Raw genomic sequence first — 21,339 nt, 5'->3', positions numbered from 1 at the left:
GATTGATTGGTTTTCATTCGACAAGCTTCCAACATACAAAAATATACAATAATAACAGATCAAAAATAAGTCAGCTTGAACAGGATAACCCACGAAAGCTCGAGAGCTTATTTCCAGTGGGGTCTCCTACAGAATATGATGTACAAAATTAACAAGTTGAAAAAGTAATATTTGCAGACAGATAATAAAAATTTAAATAATTACTTATTAAAGATAATAATAATTCCAACATTAAACTTATGATAGAAATGATAATAAGTACAAGAAGACTGAAAGAAGAAGGAGAAGAAGAAAAAGAGGAGGAGGAAGAAGAGGAAAATAATGATGAATTTGTAGAATCACAGCTTGCGGTGGGGTGGAGTTACCAATCTTATAAAATACGTTGCCCTAATGGTAGCGATTTTTTGTTATACTCTCTTCTTTTTTTTATAATTCTCTCTCTTCCCCCTTTCTTTCTCTCTCTTTCTCTCTCTCTCTCTCTCTCTCTCTCTCCCGACCCCTACCCCCTCCCTCGATCTCTCTCCTTTTTCATTTTCTTCTCTTAAACCTTCATTTCTTCCCTCACGCCACCCCTTTTTCTTCAGTCGCTCTCCTATTTTCCCTACTTTTTCGGCCGCCCCAAAAAGTAAATGGGGGGGGGGGGGGGGGGGGGGGGGGGCGCCCCACCTGCATCCGCGCGCCACTGCATGTCTATCTTATATCCATGCTTGGATGTACATGTACATGATTCTTAGCCCTTAGCCATTTTTTCTCTTCAAAGACACCGTAAAATTTACTGCGATTGCATGCATTTCGTTGTTAATGCGTTACGATTTTAATGATGGGTTCCAAATAATTCTACGATATTTCTGTACAGAAACGACCAACGTTACCTGTTAGCCACGTGCTGTAGAGTGAAGAATAATATCCTGGTAATAATTCCATTCATTGCGTAACATAGATATAATCTTTAAGCCGGATGATAAACTAATGAGTGAGAATGAGATGAGAGTGAGACTGAGACTGAGAGTAAGATGAGCCGCGGCCGACGCGCTGGGCGCCGCCGCTAGCCGCTGATATGACTCGGCTCCTTTGGCGCTGAACTGGCGGCAGAATAGGGACTTGGCGCACGGCGACGCAAGTGCTGACTAGGTCAACGAATACATTTACAATAGTACATTTTGTATACGCTAGGGCTGCTAAAACTCACATTAACTGCTTAGAATTGTTCAGAAAAATGATACTGATGATAGGCTTTCGTAAATGATGCTCGAACGAACGATCTTGCCTGGTATCAACGTAGACCTCTAGATGGGGAATGAGGTAAATAACGCCATGAAATTGAAAGGCATGATGTCATTTCTAAACTGCATTGTTGGACAGGCTTTCAGTGAATTGGGTAGAAAGAACTCAATAATGATCTGATAAAATAACGATATCATACCGATAGCGAATCTTCGTCGGCTGCTACAGTACCATCGGACAGCTGTGCGCATGCGTCACTGAACGAGGCATGACTTTGTGTGATCGTAACCATGGCTAAGCAAACGTTGTGTCTCGTCAGCTAGCTACACCCCCTTTAAGCAGAGAGCGCAATAGTGCTGACCATACAAAATCGTACCAAACACACTGACATGTCATGATTATACAGCCAGGTCATGTCAGGTGACGCATATAACTGAAGCATAGGTTAGGTACACACGTACATCATACATGTACAATAAAATAATTAACCGAAAATTCCAGTTCAACTTGCAACTTTGTACCTCACTCAAATATGACGAAAATGAGAATTCATCAAATTTAAGTAAGCCAGGCTTAAATTTAAGTTTAAATAAATAACTGTTTAAGGATGCTGAAAAAATTGTACATAATCAAGGTTTGACTGGAATATCATGATTTTGGGATCAGATTAAACAGAAAATCGCAAGCTTTCTCCTTGCACTAATATGTCGTAACGAGATATGGATGAGACCGGTCAAAAGTAGAGCGCATGCGCGTAAATGTGAGCCACTTTTCTACGTGTGCTGGGCCCTGCTGCTGGCATCATCAGCAAGTTTTAAATTGATCATAATTAATAGGCATTGAAACAGGGTGGATCACAAGTGGTTTTAAACTTGTAACAGGTTTGAACTTTGATGATACAGTTTGAAAGTCAGCAATAGGTTGATCTTCATTCTCAATCAAAATTATTTATGAAATTTGTTTAAAAAATGCTTCAAATCATGGCTCAGATTACGCCAGAGTGCATCTCCATTGTAAGAACCATAGGCATAGAGCTACATGTAGCTTGCAAGCACCGGAGCAAGATCACAAAGGACTTTGTGTTTTTTGTTGTTGCATATATCACAATTTATACCCCTTCCTATAGTTTTAATTCTTGATTTGTAAATTTATTTATTGTGTACAATTCTACTTTAAAATTTAATTCAAAATTAAATTTATATTTCAAAGCGTGTTATTTTTTGTCCCCATTACAGACTGTGGTAGCCTGACCCTTAGACTGACATCAATGATGGATAGTGATGATGAGAAGGAGGCGTTTGAGGTCACTGATTATGACCTGGCTAACGAGTTCAATATTAATAGACCACAAGGAAGGCAGACTAAAGCTCAAGCCATCTATGGTAAGATTTCTAATCTACAATACTTTGTACATTTTCTTCTTTTCCCTTTTTTTTTGTTGGTGTGTGTGTCATATATAGCTTTTCATTTATTATGAAAAGATAGGTTAGCTAAAGTTGTAACCAATTTTAGTACAGTCAAACCTCTCTAGTAGGTCACCCAGGGGAAACGGATTCAGTGGCTACTGTAGGCCTTAACAGGTGGCCTTTCTAAACAGGTTGTACCACACAAATTTCTTTCTCAAGTTAGCCTTCAGCAGGCCTTATGTAATGTACTGCGTTTTCCACCCATTCCCCCACATGGTAAAGTCATTATCTCACTTTTTCCTCACCCGGAGAGTTCCGAGAGACGAGGGGGTATAACTCGATAACTACATATGTTAACAATTTTCTCTTCAGCAAGTCTGGTGTCAGAGAATTATGGCCTTCTGCACATGGAAACTGACGAGTGACTCCCTTTAAGTTGTATTCGTTCTAAAATCGATACATTTTTATTATGATTAAACCATTTTGTGATTGTGTAGGTATGTGGGCCCAGGATAGCGATGATGAGAACGAACGAACAGGATTTGGAGGAGGATCACGAAAAGGAGGAGGATTTGATCCTCTAGGAGATATGGGCTTCATCAGCAGAGGGTTCAAAGGTGACAAGAAAGAGGATGACGGAGAGGTATGTCATCCTTGTATTTTTTCAGGCTTGATAATTACCCGATTCAAATCAGTTTTCCCAATTTTTCCAGATTTGTTTTTTTTTTCACCATTTTTTTTCCTTCTTTTTTTTTCTCTTTTTTTTCCCTTCTTTTCCCCTTCTTTTTCCCTTCTTTTTCCTTCTTTTTCCTTCTTTTTCCTTCTTTTTCCTTCTTTTTCCTTCTTTTTTTTTCACCATTTTATAAACAATAATAATAATAACAATATTTATAAAGCGCAACATATCCACCTCTAGAGATGCTCAAGGCGCATACAAATAATTATCCAGATTTTTCCCTTATTTTCTCTATTCTTTTCAATTTTTCGCTATTTTTTCCCTATTTTCAAAAGGGAGGAGGGGGATGTCATATTTTTAACCCGAGTCCTCTTTTTTTTTACTCGAAGGGGGCGTGGTTGAGGGGGGGGGGGAGTGCTCACTATCACCCCTGATTTTTAATATACCCATCACTTGAAGAAGAAGAAAAAAAAATCATAATTTATAAAATTAACATAAAAAAGGTTTTTCCTGGCATCCTATAGGTTAACAGTTTAGGAGTATCCAGAAAAAAAGGATTAATATAACACCTTATGCAATGAACCCAAGTCTGACATTTCTGTATACATGCGTCCTATTTTGCATGAGCACATACTACAGTACGAGCACATGCAAAATATTGTAGATATAATGACTGCATTGAGAGGAATAGTTGTTTTATAGGCTCAAGGGGATGTTGCATCCTGATATCACCCCGAGGCATGCCGACAGGTGATATCAAGATGCAACATCCCGAGAGCCCATAAAACAAACCATTCCTCAAATATTAAAGCAGGCATTATATCTTTTATGCACCGTGAAAAGAGGTCATAGAATACATGTGCAACTTACCAATCATGGTTATCAAGTTTGTTTACGCTATAGAGGTCTGTGTTGATAACTTGCAGGTAGAAACCTAGTCTAAGGTGTCTGAACGCTCAGTCGATTTTGTGTGCTAAAATCCTTCCCATTGAGATTGCACGCATCCCTATGCAGTCTACTTGCATTGCGCGATCATGCAAAGTTGGTCAATGTTTTTATTTCCAAATCGAGATTCAAACCTTTATTGCCTGTGTTTGTAGCGACCAAATTGATTGCACAAAAACTGTATGGTAGCAGCGCTGCGCACAAACTAAGTAACCCAATAGGGATCGCAACTTTTTTTCCTGGTACCCGGAGTCTTGCGGGAATATCACTTATGAATGGGGATTGAAGCAAAATTTAACTATTTCGTGGTACCCGGAGTCACTCTACTATATCACTCAACTATTGACCATTACTATTTACTGGCATTGTTCGTCTCTTTACGGGAGAATGACTAAAATCATGACTGCAATTTCGACCAATCAGATGACTACGGTAGATTTCTAAAGAGAGGTATAAAATTGAGTAAAGTAAATGTGTACCTGGCAGTGAGGAATATACTGTGAGCTCTGTTATAGATAGTTAGATAGATAAATGGTATTTTATTCCAATGCATCTTTCATGAATGGCAGTTTCACAACTGAATTACACGAACTGGATATATACATTGTAAAAAACTTACATAACATTTAGTTTAAAATTGGTTAATCGTGTCATGTTACTACTGCCTAAATACCATAAACAGTTAATGAACATGATTTCAACCCCCCCCCCCCCCCCAAAAAAAAATAAAAAATGTACAAACATAATGATATGCCAACATATATGGACTAAGACAAATCATACAACAATTCTTCATGTTAAAATATTGCAGTTGTGGGTATAGTGGTAAAATAATCAAGGATAGCGGCAAGAGCAGTGGTACAGTTTTGCTTGAAATAAAGTAGACACATTACCACCAAGTCACACCATAGTCTATGGAATAATACATGCAGTCAGGCGTGACACAGTAATATTTGAAATAATTATTCAAATTTAAAAGTAATAGCAATTCAATATCATTAAAACATACTGGTACGATATAAAAAATCATTGATAAGCCCAGCTAAAGCAGGGGTATTTCTTTTAGTGCCTGGAGTACTGTGGTTGGTACTCAGTGCTAGGTAAGAAGGCAATATTTTCATATTATTATTTCTTTTGATCCTTTTAACCCAGGGGGATGAGAAAGATCCTGAACCTTCTACGAGTAAAGCATCTAAAACCCAGGCCCAGAGAAGACACGCTAAGCTTATGAAAACAGACAAGGACTTTGCCAAATGGCAGAAACATACCTCAGGATTTGGAGAAAAGCTTTTGATACAGGTAATTAATGTCATTATTTATCATTAAATGAATGGGAGCTAAAAATGGTATGATAATAAAAATACATGAGATTTATATACATTGGCGCCATTACCGATTCTGATTAAATGCTCAAGGTTATCTATTGTTTTGTTAATATCTTATGTATTTCCTTGTGTTTTTAACTTGTGTATTTTATTGTTGTTCTTGTTTTATTTCGATTCTAATTATAATTCAACTATTTTGACCCCCCAAAATAAACACCTAAACTATAAACAAGACCAAATAACCAATGTTATATCTCTTTTTTGGAAAAATGAGATTTCCAATTTCACACTTTCCTATTACTATGCCCTCTATCTCCTTTCTCTATAGATGGGATATATATCAAGCAAAGGTCTGGGTAAATTTAATCAGGATGTAGCTACCAGTCTTAACCCAATTTCACACTTACCTATTACTATACCCTCTATCTCCTTTTTCCATAGATGAGATATATACCAGGCAGGGCGAAGATGTAGCTACCAGTCTTAACCCAATGTCACACTTTCCTATTACTATGCCCTCTATCTCCTTTCTCCATAGATGAGATATATACCAGGCAGGGCCAAGATGTAGCTACCAGTCTTAACCCAATTCCACACTTTCCTATTACTATGCCCTCTATCTCCTTTCTCCATAGATGAGATATATACCAGGCAGGGCCAAGATGTAGCTACCAGTCTTAACCCAATTCCACACTTTCCTATTACTATGCCCTCGATCTCCTTTCTCCATAGATGAGATATATACCAGGCAGGGCCAAGATGTAGCTACCAGTCTTAACCCAATGTCACACTTTCCTATTACTATGCCCTCTATCTCCTTTCTCCATAGATGAGATATATACCAGGCAGGGCCAAGATGTAGCTACCAGTCTTAACCCAATGTCACACTTTCCTATTACTATGCCCTCGATCTCCTTTCTCCATAGATGAGATATATACCAGGCAGGGCCAAGATGTAGCTACCAGTCTTAACCCAATGTCACACTTTCCTATTACTATGCCCTCTATCTCCTTTCTCCATAGATGATATATATACCAGGCAGGGCCAAGATGTAGCTACCAGTCTTAACCCAATGTCACACTTTCCTATTACTATGCCCTCTATCTCCTTTTTCCATAGATGGGATATATACCAGGCAAAGGTGTAGGTAAATTTAACCAAGGTATAGTACGCCCTGTGGAGGCCACCAAGCATAAAGGCAAAGGTGCTATTGGCCATGGTCGACCGCTACGACAGACCATCGTCTCCGATGACGAGATCGACGATGAAGAGATCGCTAGAAAGCTTGGTGAACCTGCCCCAGTCAAAGGGACATCCAAATGGAAGAAGAATGATGTGAGTATAGAGTGTTCAATGGCTCATAGAGTATTGAAGCTGTGACATCATAAAAATGTATTTTGGGTATTTCTTAATTTTTTCCCCATTTTCCGAAAGAGCATCAAAAATAATGTCCAATTGTCGAAAAACCAATTGAATATGTGAAATATTGGCTGAGATATGACCATCTGAATAATTAGATATCCTATAGGAACTCAGTGTTATATTGCTCTGGCTCGTAATGTTATAAATAATAGCAAAAGTCATGTGGTGCATTTTTATTCTCTATTAAAGCCCCACTGCACTACTTATTGGTAACTTGCGCCCTGTCTATAGCAAACAATGCCTAATCGGTGCCTGTTGGTCCCCCATGATCCCCTTTTTCTTATGTTAATTGAGAGCTTAAGTGATAAGATAACCAGCTATCAGTAACCATGCAGGGAGGTCTAATCCCTCCTGGCCAAACTAGTGCAGTGGGGCTGTAAAAAGTCAAATGTCATGTGTTGTACAATATGTCTTTTCTCTGTTTAAAGCAGGTCAAAGGTCATGTGGTGTATGTCTTTTCTCTGTTTAAAGCAGGTCAAAGGTCATGTGGTGTATGTATTTTCTCTGTTCAAAGCAGGTCAAAGGTCAGAAGACCTATGTATACAAGACAGTGGATGAGGTTAAAAGGACGGGCGTATCTAAGAAACAACCCAAGTCTCTCCCAAACCAGCATCTAACTAAGGTCAAAGTGATTGACATGACCGGCCCGGAACAGCGTGTTCTCTCTGGGTACTCCGAGATCTCCAAAGGGCACGATAAACCAGTAGAAACATTTGAGACCCTCGAGGCGGGGAAGAAGGTGTTTGAGATGCCAGAGTTGATGCACAACTTGGATATTCTAGTTGAGATGGCCGAGCAGAGGATTATCAAGCACGATCGACAGTGAGTAATTCATTTTATGCAATTCAATTCAATTCAGTTCAGCTGACCAGTTCGTAGTTGGCTGTGGTACAAATGACCCCCCACATGTCCATAGATCTTGTATACATGGTGACAAACCACTTTGTACATTTTAAAATAATCACTCCTACAGCAATGGAGGTGCTACCGTATTTGCCGGCGTAAAGGCCGCAGTATTTTTGGAAGAGAAAATATCAAAAAGTCGGGGTGCGGCGTATACGCCGAAACAGTAAAAATCGCAAGTCAAAACAGCACGTCCATTATTTGTAGGCAACTTCATACAAAAAAATATATTAACAAAATTGACTTGAAAACACATCGGACAAGATCTAGTCTGAACCACGTCAGCAGCAAATTTGAAGAAGTTATCTTTTTAATCGTTGTGCAACCAAAGAAATAAGAAGAAAACTGACCAGAAACTCGTACTAAAAATCGTACTTGTAAAAATGTCCTTGGCTTAGACAGCGCATGGCCCGGTAACCAAAATCATACCTCGCTCACACACTCTGTGGTGGGGAGCTACCGGGCTGGGAGTTGCAACAAATCCAACGCAGCTTCGGAGATTCACAGCGCAATCGTCGGTGTTCTTAACTTTTCAGTAAGATAATTCTGAATTATAATTGAGACTATCTAATTAATTAAATAAACTAACAAACTAACCTTGGTAGATCTCTAATAACAATACAAAAGCTTGTTTATTCTCTCCATTTGGCGGTACGATAGGGGTAAGACCGGATAACATTATGGCCACAGCTTGGTTATGGCAGGCCATTCATGTTTCTGTATGCGTGCGAAGCGCCCTCTAGTGTCCAATGAATGTGCTAATCTGCCTAAAAATCGATGAAGATTTGCTAAATTACGATAATTTTTTAGGTAAACTTCCTGTAAATTTATAAAATGATTGATAATTTTGGTATTAGTTTGTAGGAAAAATAGAGTTCTACGAGAAAATTATGATTATTTTCTTTGGTCCGTTTTTTTTTTCTTTTTTTTTCTCTCTACGAAATGTCAAAGTTGGGGGTGTGGCCTATGCGGCGGTGCGGCCTTTACGCCGGCAAATACGGTATATAAAAAAATATATAAATATAGCAAATGTGTATTTTACATTTTTTAACGTTAATTTTACCTTTTTTTGGAGATGGCCCCCCCCCCCCTGGCGCTCAAGGGGGAGGGGGGGGTGCAATTTTTTAAATTTTCGAGGACCAACAAAATAAATTAGTGCTCAATACACACAGAAAAGAAGACTCATGAATACAGTCAATTTAGTACAAACAGAAAGTATCAAATTAAGTTCCAAATGAATTATTGAAATAAGAAAGCGTACAAATAATCAATTTTACAAACTAGGCTTGAGTCGGTACGGTCGATCACACCGGGACCCGACCGTTGCCGTCGGGTCCCGGTTTCGCTTTTTGAGAACCGGCGCTCCGGAAAAAATAATGAAATATGTAAGAAATTGCAGTTTTGCACACCACTAAAATCAATCCACCCTAAAACTTAAGTATTTAATTGTTACCAATCGTATTCTAGCTCATCCAGAATCAATCCGAACTGCTGATATAAATATGGGTTGCAAAGCAGTTCGCCCCATGGGGTTGTTGTTGCCAGCTGCTAGCTAGCTACTGTACTGGCCGGGTCTCTCGGCAGAATTAATAAATCAGGTTGAAAGAAACATTAATGTTTGAATAATGTGCGACTTTCTAAAAAGTACTTCTTTACAACATACCGATCGAATAATTTTAAAAAGACAAAATATATATTTTTTCTTTGATTTTGAACACCGCATGCTTCTTTTAAAAGCTGAAAATGACTTGGTAATCACAAGAAGTTTCGATACGGATAGCTGTTGCAATGCAAGTTCAGACTAGTCTCGGAAAAATGCGCAGTGCTCCTTGTTAGCTATAATGCGTGCCAGAACGAACCCAAACAAAGACGTGATCGTAACGAGAAAAAAATCATTAAAAACTACGAGAGCACAATTGGAAAGACAACTACTCAAAATTATCGTAAGCAGATACATAACTTGGAGGAAGAATACAATAGTTGTCCAAGAAAAGCCACATAAATAGTGATATTTAATGAGTTACTATAGGTACAATCATTATCGGAAGGGCCTGCTGCAATATATCTAAACGTGTTTAAATTGAACACGAGGCAAATACCGCCCTCTACGGTAAAAATCAGTATAACAAAGGATTCGAGTATTTGCAGCAGGCCCCTTGCGATAAAAATGTACCCAGTTACTCCTTGATTATCACAATTTCTGTGGCATTTCTTGGGCGATTATTGAATTCTTTGTCCAAGTTATGTATCTGATTATGGTAATTTTGAGCATTATATCTTTCCAATTGTGCTCTCGTAGTTTTTAATGATTTTTTTCTCGTTACGATCACGTCTTTGTTTGGGTTCGTTCTGGCACGCATTACAGATAACGAGGAGCACTGCGCATTTTTCCGAGACTAGTCTGAACTTGCCTTGCAACAGCTATTCGTATCGAAACTTCTTGTGATTACCAAGTAATTTTCAGCTTTTAAAAAAAAGCATGCGATGTTTAAAATAAGAGATAAATATTTATTTTTGTCTTTAAAATATTATATGATCGGTATATTGTACAGAAGAATTTTTTAGAAAGCCGTTTTATCATTCTAACATTCATATTTTTTTGACCAGATTTATTCAACCTGCATAAATCAAAATGGCGGCTCGATTGTAGTCTTTATATTTTTGCTCGAGTTTTTTTACTTTTAGAGGCACGATAATGGCACTAAACATCGCCAATCATGGATGAATATAATGTCAAATGGAAGAATATACCAATCTGTGCCGAGGTATGCATGTGTTGATTTATTTGACTGATAAAAATGTCACTTTTAAGGGACATACCGATGATATGCGCTTTTTATAGAGGCAAGTGACAAATCCTGCGAGCTGATTTCGGGACACCGGGTCCCGACCGGTGCAAGACCGTCGGGACCCGGTTTATGAAAATCCCGACATGACTCAGGCCTATTACAAACATGAAGCGTTGAGATCTAGTTTATTGCATATAATATCCGTCTTGTACAGAAGTATGACATTCTGGGTGTTCTATTTTTTAAAGAGAATTACATATTGTAATTGCAGGAAGATTAAAGATATAGACCGGTAGTGGTTAAATTGCGGTTCAAGGGTTTTTGGGGTGCAAAAGATCCATTCACTTTTGTTTAAATATTGCCTTCAGAGGTTTAGATGGCAATACTTAACCTAAATTTGCAAAAAACCAAAAATATATATGCTATCCAGGCCGGATCGATATGATAATTTACCAAATATATCAATTAGAAGGCGGTTTCCCTGCAAAATTGTTATCAGCACGTATTAGTCAAAATATATTCTTTCACATGATTGGTAATAAGAGCTTCCATTTCATTTTTTGAGAGGGGGGGGGGGTGTTTCCAAAACTGGTCTATACCTTTAAAGTTATTGATATTATGAAATGCTAACGCAAATAGTGTTTGTTATTGTTGTTGCTGTCACTGTTCTTGTTCTCTCTTTTTTCCCTTCTTAACTGAACCTATTACTGTTGTGATTTGATGTCTTTCTTCCTGTGACACTTTTGCGTCAGTCGTATTTTTAAAACTATTATTTGATCAAGTTATGTTTTAATTTTCATGCCGATTGGGCTACCTAACTTGTATATATTCTTTTAACTTTGAACAGATTGCATCATGAAGATGACACGATAGTGAATCTTCAACATGAGAATCAGAAGACAAGTTCAATCCTAGAGCAAGAGCAAGCAGTCATCGATAGATTATCCACTGTTATTGAGGTTATAGAGAGGTATGAGCTCTTTTGCTTTAAAGGCATCGTTTAACAATGTTAAATCTGAGATGCATGGCCCTACATGTAATCAGTGTCTGTGATATAGTGTAATATTAAAGCCCTAAAACAATTGCGGTTCAAAATGATCAAGAAGTGCCTCAAAAAAGTAAAAATCTTTGAGTTACCGGTTTTACCATACTCATTTTCCCTAATAGAATGTAGTGTTATAAAAGCGGTTAGGAAAACGAAAAATTAAATTTCGATTTCCAATCATAAATATCTTGATAATCAGACAGGCTTATAAAAGCCATGGGATCCCTGACTGACCTAAAGGTTTATGATTATGATTGCAGCATGAGCTAAATCAAGGATTTTGTTTCAGAACCTGAGGCAATGTTACTGAGACACCTTAAAATAAATTCTTCTTTTTTTTATAAATATATGCTTCGATACTAATAGATTATCAACTGATGATATATTATAATTATTATTTGATCTTGCTATAATTTTTTCAGCAGAAAAGTTATCATTTAGTATTTGACTTCACCTGTGCCTGGGAGGCTAAAAACAACTTAAGATGGGCAAAAATACCCCTTGGGATCTCTCTCCGTGGTATAACTGATTGGGGTTGTGCAGGTGGACCACTACATCAAGGTTTCGCCTACTCTTATACGAATAGTGCAGGGGGGTTGTAATGGGCAAATATAGTGACTCTCCTCTACACAGGACATTAAACGCTGTATCCGAGGGACGGGGTGATTTACACTGTAAGATACATGTAGCCTGCGTTTATGAAATAGGGGAGACAGAGCTGCCAACCATTCCCTTTTTGCCGGAATTACTCCGTTTTTTCCTCCAAATTACGGTATTACGTTTTTTCTACGTAAAATATGGTTTTTTATAATTTTTTTTGGTTTTTTGTTGTTGTTTGTTTTTGTTTGTTATATACTGCACGTCAAACAACTGCCTTATAATTGTGGTTTGATCACAAATTCAATAAAAAACTAATTTTAAAAAATACTTGAAGAGAAAAACATTCTAAAAAAGAATGAAATGCCGATAACACCAAAATAACCAAACAAAAAATACCTGCTTGTATGGAAAAAAGAGCATGAGGAATGAACATTTCTGCATTGGAAGTGTGTCGCGCATGGTTGTAAGTTTCGTTTTTATGAATTCCTTTTTTTTTGCTTGAAATTCCTTTTTTTGGTCGCACAAGGTTGGCAGCTCTGGGGAGAGGCACGTTGTCCGCCTGGGTTGGATTCAAACTCGCCATCTATGGTTTGACAGGCAGATGCTTTACCGACTGAGCCAACTCGCTTCCTCAAAGTTGAATATTAATCTTACTTTACATGTATGTGATTTTACAAACTACACACCTTGAGAATTGGAATCCCTAGAGAGAAACAGAGAGAGAAAGGAGGAGGAAGGAGATGGAAAAGAAAGAGAGAGAGAGAGAGAGAGAAAGGAGGAGGAAAGAGAAGGAAAAGATAGAGAGAGAGAGAGAGAGAGAGAGAGGAAGGAGGAGGAAGGAGAAGAAAAGGAAAGAGAGAGAGAGAGAGAGGAAAGAGGAGGAAAGAGAAGGTAAAGAAAGAGAGAGAGAGAGAGAAAGGAGGAGGAAAGAGAAGGAAAAGAAAGAGAGAGAGAGAGAGAGAGAGAGAGAGAGAGAGGAGGAGGAAAGAGAAGGAAAAGAAAGAAAAAATCTTGCAATGTTTTTTTATATTGTTAGTCTTGCGGAGAGGTCAAACCCAGGACACCCTAACCCAGTGACCTTGAGTGACTTTGAGGACAGTTTTCAAAGACTTCGGGAGGACATGGCTCAAGAATGGAAAGCCTTTCAGCTTGTTGACATCACAGTAGCACTCGTCTTCCCACTGGTAAGCCATTGCATTATAGAGCTATTTACTTAGTTATTGATTTATTTATTTATTTATTTATTGCTGCCAAAAGCAGTTGAAAGAAGACAAATCAGGTCTAAAAATATCATTTTTAATAAAAGTGGGTCATAAAAGGTCATAACCAGTGATGAATAATTGATGACTTTTTGAAAATTAAATAAACTTTTTCCAAATTGGTCAAAATAATAATAATTATCTAGATTTATATAAAGCGTTATATGAAGTACCGTCTCTAAGCGCTTTATAGATATTATTACCCCGGTCATCAGATTTATTCATGCACAATGTGCACCATCTCCACTCCATGGGGAGTATTCCTACCATATGGTCACCGTGAGGGCATATGGCAATTACTAACACAAATGCTTTTGTCATCTTATCGGGTCCCCATTTCTCTCTTGGGTATTGAGTGGCAAATGTAGATTAATGCCTTGCCAAAGGACATTAGTGCCATGTCGGGGATCGAACCCACAACCTTTGAATTTCAGGTCAAGTGCTTAAGCCACTCGACTACGACTCTTCTTCTTCTACTTCTACTTCTACTCATGAGCTTGGGATGTCATACCCGTACTATTTATCAGTGCTTTATAAATTTATACTTACATGAGTGAATAATGAGGGAGCAGCATCGCAAAATTATGACCAAGTTGCCAATTTGTCTTCATGGGATAATAATCTTCATAATCTTCTTGATAATTATCTGATTTTCCTCAATCTTTCATTCTCCTGTTATTTTTTGCTTTTTTGTTGTTGTTGTGTTTTTCGCTTTTATAAAAAGCCCTCAGCTGGAATTGACCTTTAAATAATTTAGATATGTTAAGTTGTGCGGGAAGTTCAAATTTTATTTGTTTTCTTTGTTCAGATCCGCACAGAGCTGCGTGATTGGAAGCCTATAAGTGAGACTAAGACTCATCTGGACCTGTTCCAGACCTGGAAGGATATCTTAGACTGCGTAGACTGTCAGATGATCATCCAGGATCATCCCGCCATCACAGCTTACGAGAGATTGGTGTGGGAGGAATGGATGCCGGTCGTTAGACGAGGAGTGACCGGATGGAATGTGCATGACTGTGATCCACTCATTGGTAAAGTACATTCATTTGTTGTTCTTGGACTGACAGAGTTAGTAATGAGGATGTTCTTAGAAGAGCTGGGGGGTGTTTCACAAAGATATTAAGTCGAACTTAACTCTAAGTTGGATTTAAAAATTATGGAGAGCCATTTGTAGCCTTAAAATAAAAATTGTTCGAAAGTGAAAATTTAAGTATTTTAGATTTTTTGTAAATTCCCCATCAAGAACATGAAATCTCCCATGATAATAGAAAATATGAATGATTTGAATCAACATTTAATGCCTTTTGAAATAACTTTTACAAAATATTTTTAAAGATGCTAACAGCTTTCCATAATTTTTAAGTCCAACTTTGAGATGAGTTCAAATTAGGATCTTTGTGAAACACTCCCCTGGAGTGCAAAGGAAAATGATACGTGACATGCTGATGAGGCAGTTGAAGTTCTTTGGTCACATTACACGTAAAGAAGGCCTAGAGAATCTTGCTTTGACAGGGAAAATTGTGGGAAGGAGAAGTAGGGGAAGAAGGATATTTTGGATGGACAGTCTTCAGAAATTGTTTGATGAGAGAGAAGTTTAAGAACTGAGAGTGGCACTAGTATAGAAGGCTAGGAGCCGAGGGTTGTGGAGCAGCATGATCGCGAAAGTCAATTGATATGGTACTTAGAGAGAGAAAGAAAGAGTTGTATATATTGTAATTTGAGAACAATAGTCAGTTCTGGGCTCTGTCTTATAAGTAGCTGTGATTGATCTGAATCTATCGCAAGTTTGCAGTCCTCTACAATCTCTACATACATATCAACTCTTTATTTGGGTCCAGGGCCTTGTCTTACAGAGAGTTAATATCAATCGCAACTATTTACATAAGAGATAGGAGACTGCAAACTTGCAATTGATTGGAGGACTTGCGATTCATTTGGATCAATCGCAACTCTTTGTAAGACGGGGCCCAGGTATCAGCAAATAATTGTTGACAGCTGGTCTCACCATATTTTACACAATCACATTAGTGGTCTAAAGTTTAGCCCAACTAATGTATTGTGGATTAAATAACCCCCTTACCATACTTTTTTCCCTCTCAGTAATTTAAGCAAAGATTTCATAAATCTGCCCTGAATTTCTATTTTTATAAGTTCTATTTAGTGAGTTGGTTTCAGGGATAGCCATTCCAAGCCATTGTAGCATAACCTTGATGTCAATGTTTTTTTCTTGACAGAGTTCTTAGAGAACTGGCTCCCTCTCACGCCTCGTTGGATTCTAGACAACATTCTGGACCAACTCGTCTTCCCTAAACTACAGAGGGCGGTAGAGAGTTGGAATCCACTAACAGATGTCGTTCCTATACACTCCTGGCTCCACCCATGGTTACCGTTGTTAGGTAAGATTTGTGACGAAAATACAAATCTGTACACCAAGTGAACCATATATAAAGAAGAGAAAATATTTTAAATATAATTGCAACAAGTTCTCGAGGGTGTTTCACAAAACTTGTCATCAGTGACAAATGACATTTTTTGTTATAAGCTAGTATAGTGAAATCCTCGCTTCTGATTGGATATCAGCAGATTTGTCATTGATTTTTGTCATTTGTCATTAGTGCTACCGCAGTACTCAAACTGTGAGCCATGTAATCTAGAATTTGGTGATGTATCCACTAAACTAGGGGGATGTTTCACAAAGATCCTAAGTTGGACTAAACAATTATGGAAAGCTGTTAGCATCTATAAAAAAAAGTTGTAAGATTTGTTTTAAAATGCATAAAATGTTGTTTAAATCATTCATATTTTTCTATTATCAAGGAGATTTCATATTCTTGATGTGGAATCTATAACAAGTCGTAAATACTTGGAATTTTCGCTTTTGAATATATTTTAGTTTAAGGCTACAAATGGCTCTCCATCGTCCAACTTAGAGTTAAGTTTGACTTGGGATCTTTGTGAAACACCCCCAGGTCATAGAATGTAACTTTAATGATAAATGTTTTGTTTGAATGATTTTGATTTGACTTCTACAGGAGAGCAGCTTGCTCCTCTTTACATCCCAATCAGACAGAAGTTTGGTTCAGCTCTGAGAGACTGGCATCCTAGTGATAGCTCTGCTAAAACCATCTTGTTACCATGGAAACCAGTATTCTCCAAAGGAACTATGGAGGCCTTTGTAATCAGGCACATTGTTCCCAAGCTAGCTATGTGCTTGCAGCAGTTTGTGGTCAACCCATACCAGCAGCATCTAGGTAAGCTCAGGGGGCTAGAACATGGTTCAGATATTGCTGGTAATTACGATGGTTGTGATGTAGATGATAATGATGGTGATGATGATGAGTTTGATGATGATGATAATGATGATGATAATGATGATGATAATGATGGTGATGATGATGATGATGGTGAATTGAAGATGATGGTGGTAATAATGATGATGATGATGATGATGATGATAATGAGTTTGATAATGATAATGAATTGGTGATGATGATGGTGGTGGTGGTGATGATGATGATGATGATGATGATGATGGTGGTGATGATGATGATGATGATGGTGGTGGTGGTGGTGATGATGATGATGGTGGTGATGGTGATGGTGATAATGGTGAATTGGTGATGATGATGATGGTGGTGATGGTGATGATGATGATGGTGATGATGATGATGATGATGGTGATGATGTTGATGATAATGATGATGGTGGTGAAGATGATGGTGAATTGGCGATGATGGTGATGGTGACGATGATAATGGTGATGGTGATGATGATGACAATTTTGATGATAATGATGATGGTTGTGATGATAATAATGATGTTGAAGATGATGGTGATTGTGGGGTTAGTGATTGATGCTGATGATGATGTTGGTGGTGGTGGTGGTAATGTCGGTCATTTATTTATTATCCCCTCTCCGACATAGTAACGCTTCCTTCCGTCCGTCCCTCCGTTCATAACAAATCTGGTTTCTGTTCGATAACTTTTAACAGATTTTAATGAAATTTGATTTAAAGGAACAGTGTACATGGTATCAAAATACAGCCTAAATTTGATATTGGAGTATGTAGGTCAAAGGTCATATCTCATTAAATTTGCGAAAATGTATAATTATATATTTAAAAATGTGGTTTTCATCCAATAACGTAAGTAATGTTGATGAGTATGTATGTCAAAGGTCACAGCTCACTAAATATGCAAAAATTGCTAAATGTAGGTCATTTGTACATATAGACCAGTTTATGCACTTATGATTCATCAGGACCAAAGAGGCTTGCAATAAATGTCAAGCCACCTGATATTCAAGGAAACTGTTCATTTTCTACATGATTTCCCAAAACACACAATCAAGAACAACTCTCGAAATATTGAATCTAACAGCCATCAATTTTTAAATTCCTTCTTTTTTTTCTTTCTTTCTTTTTTTTGTGTTTGTGTGTGTGTAAAGCCAAATAAAGCTTTTTTTATCATGTGCCGCGATTTGTGATCGATCAGCGAATTTATATTCGCTTTTTGTACAGATTTACTGCGTATTGCCAGTTACACTACCGCAGCAAGTGCGATTTCTCATTTTCGAATACATACCATGCTAAAAAAATTCCTAATTCTTATTTTCAAATGTTGGATAGTATGCATATATTTTTTAATTGAATACTTATGGTTCATTTACCCCTCCCCCCCCCCCCCCCCTTCAGAACCCTTTGAATGGGTGATGGCCTGGGAAGACTTCATGCCTCGTCCCACTCTGGTGAAAATCTTTGAGTCCAACTTCTTACCCAAGTGGCTCCAAGTCCTGTGCTCCTGGCTCAACAACAATCCAAACTACCAGGAGGTGGTGGCCTGGTATAGCGGCTGGAAGAAACTCTTCCCTGAATACCTGCATGCAGAACCAGGCATCAAATGTGAGTTGTAGATTGAGAGAGAGAGACAGAGGAAGAGAGAGAGAGAGAGAGAGAGAAAGAGAGAGAAAGAGAAAGAGAGACGCTCTCAGAGAGAGTATAGTGGCTGGAAGAAACTCTTACCTGAATACCTGCATGCAGAACCAGGCATCAAATGTGAGTTATAGATAGATTGAGAGACAGAGGAAGAGAGAGACAGAGAGAGAGTGGAAGAGAGAGAGAGAGAGGGAGAGAGAATAGTGGCTGGAAGAAACTCTTCCCTGAATACCTGCACGCCGAACCAGGCATCAAATGTGAGTTGTAGATAGATAGATTGAGAGAGAGAGAGAGAGAGAGAGAGGGGGCGGGGGGGAGGGGGATGAGACAGACAGAGATAGACAATATGTGTGTGTGTGTGTGTGTGTGTGTGTGTGTGTGAAAGAGAGAGAGAGACAGAGAGAAAGATATCATTATCATCTTTGTCATTATAGTAATAATCATCCTCATCATTACTGCCTGATTACAGCCTTTTTCAACCAAGCTTTGGATGTAATGAAGAGAGCAGTGAGTGGATCAGGACCGGTCCAGGTGCCCCGCCCACCTCCACCCCCAGGGCCTCCCCCTGCAGCACCCCCTCTACCATCACAACCAGCCAGTAAATGGAGCAACGAGGTAAGACATCTGTTTGGGTGTGGTGTTATCTCATTGCTAAAAGTATCTGTATTAGTTGAAACTGATCTTACACTGGAATTTCGGGTAAAAATCTGATTTCTAATGTGTTGTATGAATTCTTAAATGCTTATTTAATTCATGTTTGTCCTACCTGGCAACGACTAATGTTGCAGTTCAGATTCTATTGGCTATTGAAATACTATTATTCTTATCAGGTGAATGAAATAGTTTGTATCGAGGCACTTCACAAAGACGTATGCATTAAACTTGGTTACGGTACGAAATAGCCTATTGTCAGAATGTATACTACTAGCACTTTCGTTGTGAGTATCACATCCGTGTGGCAATTCAGATGTTTTGCTCTAAATAACTGAAACAAAAATCACTCTTAAAAATCACCTGATTGAAGTATGCCCGTGATATTTGGTAGTTTTAACCTTTGATTTATTAACAACATGCTATAATTTTGAAAATAGGAGTGGACTTGGGCTTTAATATCAGGTTTGCTAGCTGTGAAGGGGTTATAAGGTGAGAAACTACTGTATTACCCTATGTCAAATCGATTGATAGTCTAATCTAATGACATACTTGCTTCAGGGATAACCCCAAAAATGAAAGGAAGCGGTCTTTGTTTATTGTGTCTTCAAAGCAAGATTGATGTCAGTGATTTTTGTCAACAGTTATGATTGATTACCAGTATTCTGCTCTTTTTCTATCTATTTTTAAGCCTGTGATGGTGAAGAGCTCGGCCACAGGGATCCCAACAACTTTCAAAGATCTTGTTGAGAAAAAGGTAAGAGTCCCATGGTTTAAGAAAATATATAAATAATACATGTAATACTGCTAAAAATATATTTTTATAATGATATTGATTTATAAACCAGTTGTGTACAGCGCAAATATCCTCTGTTCAGATCCAAAAGGGGCTGAACTTTTTGGCTGGAAACAGACAAATATGAAGAAAGTTATGAACTTTTTAAATTTGTAATCAATATATATGAGCACATCAAATTGGCTGAATCAGTAATCTCACTGTGACGTAGTGCTGAACAAGTTTCCCATTTATTTTAAAACAACTAAAGTTTCATTTTTTCGAAGTGTATAACTTGGGAATTTTTTCCTTTTTAACAGACCTAAAGTAATATTCTATCCATAAAATATTTTTAGTAGTTCCTCAAAGGATCAGGCACTTTTTAGATAAATAGAAATTGATTATTTTTTTGTACACACAAATATTTGAGATTCGCATAGATTTAGCAATATCATATTTCAACCATTTGTTACTCTCTCATTTTTGGTTCAACTTATTTCAAACTTTCGCCATTTTGTTTCTTTGACTTTTATGTTTGCATACAAATGAATTTATGACAAAGGTTAGATGGTCTAACGTCTTTTTGGCTCCAAGTAGACATTATCACACATGATGTAAGGTCCCTGTGCCAGAGTGTGCTAACCTGAGGGATTTGAATAATCATTATGAACCTAGCTTAATATCACGCAACCATTATCAGCACACAGTGCATTACAAGGAATACCCTGCCACGTTGCCACAATAAAATAAAACCTAAATAAAAATGAATTATTAAAATTGTGTTTTTTTTTCTTCCTGGCAGGCGGCTGAGAGTGGAATCTTGTTTGCGCCCACCCAGCGTCGTCAAGCAGGAGCGACTGTCTATAACTTTGGCCATCTACTAATGTACATTGACCGAGGAGTTTCATATGTCCAGCAAGGTACTGACTGGACACCAACATCTATCTACACTATGATAGACATGGCTCTCAAAGGATCGTGACATCATAAAGATAATGCTTGTGACATCATCAAGACATTGTTTGTGACATCATAAAGACATTTTTTGTGACATCATAAAGACAATGCATGTGACATCATAAAAACATTGTTTGTGACATCATAAATATGTGATTGTGACATCAGAAATATGTGATTTTGACATCATAAATATGTGATTTTGACATCATAAAGACATTTCTAGTGACATAATTATGTGATTGTGACATCACGAAGACACTGGTGATGACATCATAAATATGCAATTGTGATATCATGCAAAGAGCAGTAGTGATGACATCACAAATGATGTGATTGTGACATCATGAAAGCAGTAGTGATGACATCACAAAGACATTGGAGATGTCACAAAGGCTGATTGTGACATCATAAAGGAATGTGAGAG

The 21,339-nt window shown here is 37.8% G+C and overlaps 1 protein-coding gene across 2 annotated transcripts; it reads left to right on the top strand.

The window, feature by feature from the left end:
• The first annotated feature begins 778 nt into the window (after window positions 1-778).
• Window positions 779-21,038, top strand: LOC585686 (tuftelin-interacting protein 11). 2 transcript variants are annotated; one of them, XM_030987902.1, is made up of 15 exons: window positions 779-911; window positions 2,460-2,606; window positions 3,128-3,273; window positions 5,404-5,550; window positions 6,697-6,912; window positions 7,514-7,821; window positions 11,539-11,661; window positions 13,373-13,520; window positions 14,404-14,626; window positions 15,830-15,991; window positions 16,628-16,846; window positions 18,290-18,496; window positions 18,999-19,144; window positions 19,872-19,937; window positions 20,758-21,038. In XM_030987902.1, the coding sequence occupies exons 2-15, from the start codon at window positions 2,492-2,494 to the stop codon at window positions 20,935-20,937; spliced, it is 2,406 nt and encodes an 801-aa protein (XP_030843762.1). In that variant the 5' UTR covers window positions 779-911; window positions 2,460-2,491; the 3' UTR covers window positions 20,938-21,038. The 2 variants fall into 2 exon arrangements, with proteins under 2 accessions (XP_030843762.1, XP_030843763.1); XM_030987903.1 differs by having other exon boundaries at window positions 780-911; window positions 7,517-7,821; window positions 20,758-21,037.
• The last annotated feature ends 301 nt before the right edge of the window (window positions 21,039-21,339 follow it).

Source organism: Strongylocentrotus purpuratus, unplaced genomic scaffold (genome assembly GCF_000002235.5).
Source record: "Strongylocentrotus purpuratus isolate Spur 01 unplaced genomic scaffold, Spur_5.0 spur5_scaffold_17, whole genome shotgun sequence".
Taxonomy (NCBI): domain Eukaryota; kingdom Metazoa; phylum Echinodermata; class Echinoidea; order Camarodonta; family Strongylocentrotidae; genus Strongylocentrotus; species Strongylocentrotus purpuratus.
This window is presented reverse-complemented; position numbering and strand designations above follow the sequence as displayed.

Coding starts and splice junctions, on each gene's coding strand:
- LOC585686 (XM_030987902.1), top strand. CDS start 2,492: ATGATGGATAGTGATGATGAGAAGGAGGCGTTTGAGGTCACTGATTAT. Junction 3,274..5,403: donor AGAAAGAGGATGACGGAGAG/GTATGTCATCCT, acceptor CTTTTAACCCAG/GGGGATGAGAAAGATCCTGA. Junction 7,822..11,538: donor ATTATCAAGCACGATCGACA/GTGAGTAATTCA, acceptor AACTTTGAACAG/ATTGCATCATGAAGATGACA.